The sequence below is a fragment of the Ornithorhynchus anatinus genome, chromosome 8 (genome assembly GCF_004115215.2).
Source record: "Ornithorhynchus anatinus isolate Pmale09 chromosome 8, mOrnAna1.pri.v4, whole genome shotgun sequence".
Lineage (NCBI taxonomy): Eukaryota > Metazoa > Chordata > Mammalia > Monotremata > Ornithorhynchidae > Ornithorhynchus > Ornithorhynchus anatinus.
This window is the reverse complement of record NC_041735.1, coordinates 50,855,506-50,863,680: the sequence shown is the minus strand read 5'-3', so window position 1 is coordinate 50,863,680 and position 8,175 is coordinate 50,855,506. Positions and strand designations below refer to the sequence as shown.

The 8,175-nt window shown below is 41.0% G+C and overlaps 1 protein-coding gene across 2 annotated transcripts in view; it reads right to left on the bottom strand.

Moving 5' to 3' along the window:
* Positions 1-485: 485 nt before the first annotated feature.
* CMTM8 (CKLF like MARVEL transmembrane domain containing 8) overlaps positions 486-8,175 on the bottom strand; it is a 53,868-nt gene continuing 46,178 nt past the window's right edge. For both annotated transcript variants that reach the window (XM_029070096.1, XM_029070095.1), the window contains 3 exons: positions 7,904-8,077; positions 2,786-2,902; positions 486-891 (listed from right to left, as the gene is read on the bottom strand). In XM_029070096.1, coding sequence (XP_028925929.1) covers positions 808-891; positions 2,786-2,902; positions 7,904-8,077 — 375 coding nt within the window. In that variant the 3' untranslated portion in view covers positions 486-807. The remainder of the gene's footprint in view (positions 892-2,785; positions 2,903-7,903; positions 8,078-8,175) is intronic.

Here is an 8,175-nt window from a genome sequence, read left to right as displayed (position 1 = left end):
CAAGGTCATGAAACTTTACGGATCACAGACGATAGAGTTCCAAGCAGTCTAACAGCAGGGAGACTAGCTCAGTGTCCAGAAGCAGTAAGCATTTTTCAATCCTCTTCCCTGTCACCCAGGGTTCAAAGCAGTTCTAGATTCAGTGCTTTATAATTCAAACACTACTGGTTAGAGGTGGAGAAGGAAAGAAGGAAGGCGAAAGAAGATGTGTGGCATTGTTATGGTGCAGGGCTTCAACATCATCTGCCTCTCTCACTCTTAAACAGGCTACCTCCCAGCTGGCCTTGTAGATCTGAGAGAGGCACCCAGCAGGTTAAAAGGGATTCATGGCACCCTGCTTCAGCATATTCCATCCTATTGCCTCATGGGTGCTTAAAAAAAAAAAGTATAAAGAGATACTGCCACAACATAAAGACTCCTTAGCCCAAATGCAAACTCTCCAATTTTCCCGCATCATTTACCTATTACAAATCACTGAATGCCACTTGTGGTTTTGTAGCATTTAATCACATTATCAAAACATTTAATCAAAGTTAGGGTTACAGGCTTGATAGTTCATTTTTCTAAGCATTTCAGTTACATTTATACTATGAAAATTAGATTTATGAAATTTGCAGCATCTTCCAAAGATCGTAAACTATGATACAGGCAAGGGTGTGTGGTACATAAAGTTTAATTGAAAGAAACCATTTTTATAAAATTTCACCAAGTATACAAAAACATTTGTCATACATAGTGTCTTGAAATATACATTATACCTACAGCTGCTTTTACAATGATACTGGTTTTGAAATGGTCAAATGGCATTCACTGAACGGTCCTGGATCTCCAAGATATAAAACTGAAATATGCATTTCCAGCATAGCAGATTGTAACCATGAAGGCAAAGAACTGTAAAGAAAAAAGTTTTCTTCACTGAATCACACACAGTAACAAGTACTCATCAAAATTTTTCTGTTCTTTCAAACTAAAACCTTCCTGATTCAATTCACTCTATTTTTGGTGTCTCTTTTTCCCCACAAAAGCATGACATTGTGTAATAAGTCAGATGGCAAGACTCTTTCAGATAAAACCTGGGTTCTAATCCCAGCTCTGCCACTTAGCAGCTGAGTGGCCTTGGACAAGACCTTTTGACTTTTCCGGGCCTGTTTCCTCATCTGTAAAATGAAGATTAAATACCTATTCTCACTCCCCATTAGACTGTGAGTCCTAGGTGGGGCAGTTCTTTGCCCAACCTGATTATCTCTTATTTACCCCAGTGCTTAATACAATGCTGGGCACATCATACATGCTTACCAAATACCACAATTATTAATCATTCAATAGATCAGTGGCATTTATTGAATGCTTTTTATGTGCAGAGCACTGCTCTAAGCACTTGGGAGAGTACAACAGAATTAGCAGACAAGTTTCCTCCTCATAATGAGTTTACAATCTAGAGGAGGAGACTGACATTAATATGAAAAAATACTTTATCACTTAAAGATATGTAATAAGTTCTTTGGGGTTGAGGTGAATATCAAATATCCAAAGGTCACAGATCCAATTGCATAATGACACAGAAGGGAGAGGGAATCAGGGAAAAGAGGGCTTAAATTGGAGAAGGCCTCTTAGAGGAGATGTGACCTTAATAATTCTTTGAAGGTAGAGAAAATGGTGGCTTGGCGTATATGGACGGGGAGGGAGTTCCATGCTAGGAGAAGGACATAGGAAAGGGGTTGGTGGTGAGAAAGATGAAATCAGGGCATAGCGAGTAAATTGGTGCTAGGAGAGTGGAGTGTGTGGGCTGGACTGTAGTATATTAGGAGATTATTATTGTTAGTAGTAGTAATAATATTAGGTATGCTTTCAAATTTCATCCAGGAAAAGTTGGTCCCTATAGGAAGGAAGGATTTCCTGAAAGGCATCTTTGGATAGTAGAACCTTAAGGGATGAGGCATGGAAAAGAAAGCTTAAACTAGAAAGAAATTTACTCTTCCAAGCTCTAGATTGGATTTCTAATCTGCTCTGCTCCACCATCCGAGCACAACTCATTACGATGGAGTTGACGCCCACTGCATCAGCATTTGCTCGGTTGGGTCTTTGGCTTTTGGAGTCTTCTAGGTTTTCAGGGGAAGAAGTGCTAGCAGCCTTCCCTACCTCATCTGCTTTCAGCCCCCTACGTGACCTCTATGAACCTCAGGAAATTGGAGCCATCCCCAGGGTTGGGCCGGGGGTGGGCAGAAGCAAGTTCAGGCCAAAAGCAGGAAAGAAAAGATGGAGTTAATGAGTGCAAATTACACTCTTAAATTGCTTCTCTCCAACTCTACCCACAGCTTAATGGGAAAAAAGTACAGGACTGTGAGTCAGGAGATATGGGCTCTAAATTTGGACTTTTCCACTTGTCTATGTGACTTTGGGCAAGTTACCTGACTTACCCTGAGTATCAGTCTTCTAAGCTGTAAAATGATTAAATTCCTGTTCTCTACCCCTTAGGCTGTGAGCCCCTGTGGAGGAGAAGGGAATGTGTTTGATCTTCTCATATCTATCCTAGTGCATGACACATAAGTACTTATATCACTATTAATATTACTCCAACTGATATTTGCATTTGGGTAGCTCATAGGAGACTGCCTTAGTTAAGATCACACTTTCAGAACTGGCTGGTTGACAGCTAAAGCCATTCCATAATGAAATGGAGAAGATCAATGCCTGTCCCATACAAACACCACCTCAGAGGGGTGATAGAAAACATGGCCACTGCTTAATCATCAGAACACTACAAGTTACAACAAAGCTTACTTACCGAAGAAGCTGCCCAACTGTTGTAGTTGTGGCTGTCCTGCTCTTTAGTAACCGAAGAGGCATCTACAATGGCGGCAATGAGGTATAAAATGAAGGCACTTCCATTAAAGCACAGCCCCTGTGTCAGAACAAAACACAGAAGAGCATTGCAGTGAGTCTCCTTCTTAGAAATGACTTGGCAGTTCTACACATTCTTACATTGGATGTTCAGTTCTGAGAGAGTTTTTTTCAAATTTGGGTGTTTTTTTTAATGTGTCAGGCACTGTACAAGTTAATCAGATTGGACACAGTCCATGTCCCTCATGGGGCTCAGTCTTAACCTCCACTGTACAGTTGAGGTAACTGAGGCACAGAGAAGTTAAGTGCTTGACACATAGTAAGCGTTTAACAAATACCATAATTATTAAGTGACTTGTCCAAGGTCACATTGTTAAATGATCTTTCCCGCTTTTCTACTATGTTAAAAAGTTAGTTACGACAGAGTAATGTGAGTGGTTTCGGACCACAAAACCAACTAAGCTCATTTCCAAAAAGATGCTGAACAACTACAAAGAAACGTGACCAGCCATCATCTGGTGATGACTTTGCCTACTGCTTGAGATCTTGCTTCGCGTTATCTTTTTTGGTCACTAGAATCTAAAAGTGAGGCAGGGAACAGGAAAATTCCTTCCAGTTCTTAGCTTGAGAAGAAAATGAGCAGGTTATTTAACTGGCAAGGGAAAATATGTCCAAATGTTTATGACTTGATTAACACTGTTCCTGAGCTGAGTAATGTTTGCTTCTCAAAGAAAGCAGTGTTTACAAATGTGAGAAGGGATTGGTGAAAACAGAAGAGGAAGTGAGGGATAAGAAGGGATAAGACAGGATCTGAGAAAATTATAAAAATAAAGTCACAGTAGTTGGTCAGAAAGTTTAATCTAATAAAAATTCAAAAGGCCAACACAAGAACTGAACCTGGGTCTTGGGTCAAGCAGAATTATATAAAAGAACTTTTAGTTTGGTTTTGCCATTTTAACTCTCTTCTACATGAGAGATGAGAGATCTTTGTACACAGGCCCAGAGGCAGAGACATGCTGTACAGTAGATGGAGATGGTATGGTGGGGGGGGGGGGGGGGGAGGGGGGAGGTTTGAGGGGAGGAGGGGAGAGGGAATCCTACCAGGCTAAACTATACAGAAAGTGAAACTTCAGGATCTAAAATTGATAACCTTTCAACTGATATCCTATTGGTATTCCTGGAAGATTACAATAGCCTCACAATATTCCATTTGCCAAAAATACACAGCCATATTTCAGCTTTTGTAAGTGAATGAAATAGGTAAAATTGGTTTGTCGGCATTTTGGAATAATAAAATTCTCCACAACACCTAAGTGGACCTATGATTCTGAAAGGTCTCAAGAATGATTACCAACGTTAGAGAGGAGTGGATGATAGGATTCCTTGTTAACTGGCTGGGGATTTCCCAGTTTTCATTCTCCCCCCAAAGCACACAATTTAGAGAGGGCTCAGCTACTATAGCGTCAGAGCAGTAATTTGGCAAAGAGCTGTTTAGGACATGAAACCTTAGGTCAGAACACAAGCTCACTTTGCCCTCCATTTTCAGTATGTTACCATCATCTGATTCTTACAATCCAAGTTCACTGCAATTGAGGAGTTTGTTTTGTAACTAAGTGCCAGTGGTTATTTGCAGAATGTTCTGGCCAAGTGCCATCTAGGCTAAACTCAACTTTGTATACTACTATATGCATCCCTTTCCACACCAATACTGTGTTACTACAAAAATTATAGCCAAATGTCTCAACTGCCGAAGGTAAGGGCTTGCACACTGAGGAACAAAACCCTGTCATCCCAAATTAAATTTGTTTCTTATTAAAAAGTGAGGTATCTGTGGACTTGTGGTAGGTTATGATTTCCAGAATTCTCATCAAGACAGCTTTCCAGACAGCATCATATCAATTGTACTTATTGAATGCTCACTGGCTGCAGAATGCTGTACTAAGTGCTTGGAAAAGTAAAATATAACCAACCTGGTAGACACATTCCCTGCCTACAAGGAGCTTAACTGTCTAGGGGGGAGACAATCATAAGGTTCCTTAGGCCATGTGGCTAATGGACCTTGAGCCACGCTGGCATGAACCTCCTTCTCTAAGCAGGGTTATCAGTCAGGGCCCAGAGAGATAATCATGGGTTTTGAGATCATAACCCTCCACCTGATGAAGTGATTTACATGTTCAACTAGCTGCTGCATTGCTGGCTCCCCAAGTGCATTCTAGATATGCAGGTTTCTAAACACCACCTATGGTGTATTTAGGTTGGTACATCAGAATGTTTGTGGTGGAATTTCATTTGTAATAAGCTGCTGAACTGGCACCTGGAACTTAACCTCCTATTCATCAAGAAACCTGGGTTGTACTTTACATAGTATGCACTCAATAAGCACCATCAATTGTTCAGAATCATTTCTAATACCAGACTTTTGAACATTGTTTACAAGGGGTTTGGGGAGGGGGGGAATTTGACACATAGGCAACCATTTTCCTCAGCTGAGCAACCCTTAAGAAGACATAATTATTATTATTATGGTACTTGTTAAGCACTTACTATGTGCCAAGCACTGTTCTAAGTGCTGGGGTAGATACAAGTTAACAAGGTTGGACACAATCCCTGTTCCACTTGGGGCTCACATAGCCCCATTTTACAAATGGGGTAAGTGAGGCACAGAGAAGTTAAGTGATTTGCCCAAAGTTTCACAGCAGACATCTGACAGAGCTGGGATTAGAACCCACATCCTAATGACTCCCAGGCTCATGTTCTATCCACTAAGCCACGCTGCTTGTGGGTGTTTATGCCAGATATAAAAACATCCTGAAGTAGCACACAAATCCAAACAACTACAAGTATTTGACTGTTTGATCTGTTTGTGTTTATGCCTTGGTTTCTAGTCAGAACCCATGTTTGTTTCAGCTAAATTTAGTTAGAGAGAGAGAGAGAGAGAGAGAGAGAGAGAGAGAGAAACAGAGACAGAGAACAAGGATAGGTTTGTACAGCACTTGTTTAATATTGCTTTAAAATAATAAATGATTAGCACTACTTGTTAGAGCAAATCAAGAAATTTAATTACTAATTGGGAATAAGATGAACTATGGCTACTCCAATTTAATCCATTATTATTGCTGCATCTCATAGAACCTTAAGGCATTTTGAAAGTCCACTGTCCAATTTGTTGCATTACCCTATTAATGCACAAAAAAATTACACATTCTAAGAATCTAATACAAGAACTTCACACTTTTCTACCCCTCTCCTCCAATGTCTTCAGGATCAAGGAACTATGGTTTCCAAAAGTTCTTGGATTTTTTTCTTTAAAGCAAATCATTCTAGTGAAGAATCGTAAACTGACAAGAAATTAGCGGGGGGTAGTGGGGAGGGTTGTATTGGGATTTTTCATATTTTTCATATCATATTTTCATTTAGCTTGTCTGGTGGTTGTGCTCTGAACCACTAATTAAACACCTACCTCAGCTATCCAACTTCACTCCAGTGAGGCCTTTTGTATGACAGCCTTAGCTCAGAAATCCTTTGCTTACACTAAGACACTTCGTTAGATCTAATACCAAACCCTTCTTTTGCTATGGAAAACTGGTCCAGATTCACTTTCACCACCTTTTCTTAGAACACAGCTTAAAAGGAGGCAGCTTCTGTGGACCAAGAACTTGTGAGCTCAACAGTGCTTTGTAAATATTGTCCTTAGCATAACTCCTCCAGAGAGGAGGGGAAGAGGGAATCGGAGCACCTGAGTTCAGCATGTAGCTTTTGATTTCTTACTGAAGGTAGAATGACTTCCAAACTCTTCGAAACTTGCTCCAAAGTTCTGTGGTATAAATTAGCTGCTCAATTGTCACCTGGAACTTAGCCTCCTATTCATCAGGAAGCCTGGGTTTTACTTCACAAGGCTTCTCTTTATACTACTTTCCTCAAAGTGGTCCTCCTTGTAGGCTGAGGGACCTCTGTATGGGCTGATTGAGTTAATCCCCTTATCACATGAAATTGAGGTACTATGGCAGGTCAGATAACAGGAAATGTCCAGGCCTACAACCTACTCTGAATTCCTCATAAGTGGTCTTCTCTAGCTCCAATTCGGGGTCCAGTGAGTACCCTTATTAAGCCTGACCAGAGATCAACATTTTAATCCAGTTCTAGCCAGCCAGTCTACTAAACAATCATATCTTTTGAGTGATTACTATGTGCAGAGCAATGTATGAAGCACATGCCAGAGTACAGTGTAATAGAGTTGGTAGGCACGATCCTTGCCCATAGAAAGCTTACATCAAACCATGAACAACCTTGTAGTGGTAATAGCTAGTAGTAGCTAAGTGTCCTCGGGGCACTAAAGCAGGGTGTGGCTAGTTCCACTGGGTGTGGAACTAGCCACTGGGTGTGGCTAGGGGAAGGAGAAAGTCAGGTGGGCTCAGTCCATGTTGCCTCTTCCTGAGGGAAGTGTAAATACTTAGCTGAGCCAATCAGTGTGAAGGATTGTGGAGAAGATTAGGAGGGCCAGGTAACAGGAGATGAAGACCCTCGGACATTTTAGAGGAGAAAACCAGGAAGCAGTGTTGGCCTAGGGCAAAGAGCATGGGCTTGTTAGTCAGAGGACCTGGGTTCTAATCCCTGCTCCAGCACTTGTCTGTTGTGCATTCTTGGGCAAGTCACTTCACTTCTCTGTGCTTCGTTTACTTCATCTGTAAAATGGGTATTAAGACTGAGTCCCTAGTGGGACAGTATATGTCCAACCTGATTGGCTTCCATGTGTTTAGTACAGTGCCTGGCACATAGTAAGTGCTTAACAAATACCATTAAAATAATAAAAAAAAAAGTAAAGAAAGGTTGCTAGTCAAGTCCTCTGGAGAGTGGGGCATGTACCATATGGGGCTTAACTCAAGTTTAAAATAACTGGCTTTTAATGGGATTGGTAAAGACTGCGAAATGCATGTATCTTTGGTAGATAAACTTTCATTTTTGCAGAAAAATCTCAATAAAGAGCAGATTCAGGAGAGAGAAGAAAACAATAAACACATTTACATGCACACAAGGGCTTCTGTTCAGTTAAACTCTGTCTTACCACCATGGTCCATGGCACCTGGGGAATCCTGGTGTAGGTCATTGTCATATAGATGATTAGGAAGAAGACTGTAAGAACCCAGTAAAATACAGCCACAAACATCACCCAGCCAAATGCAGGAACTCGGAAGTATTCTGTTCCAGCTATTAGTGTCCATACCAACAGTCCGAGAACCTGTATAAACATTGTGAGGATGGAAGGAAGGCAAGGGAGGAACAGGGAAGGGGAAGAAAAGATATGGAAAGGGGAGGAAAAAAATTACTACCAAGAGC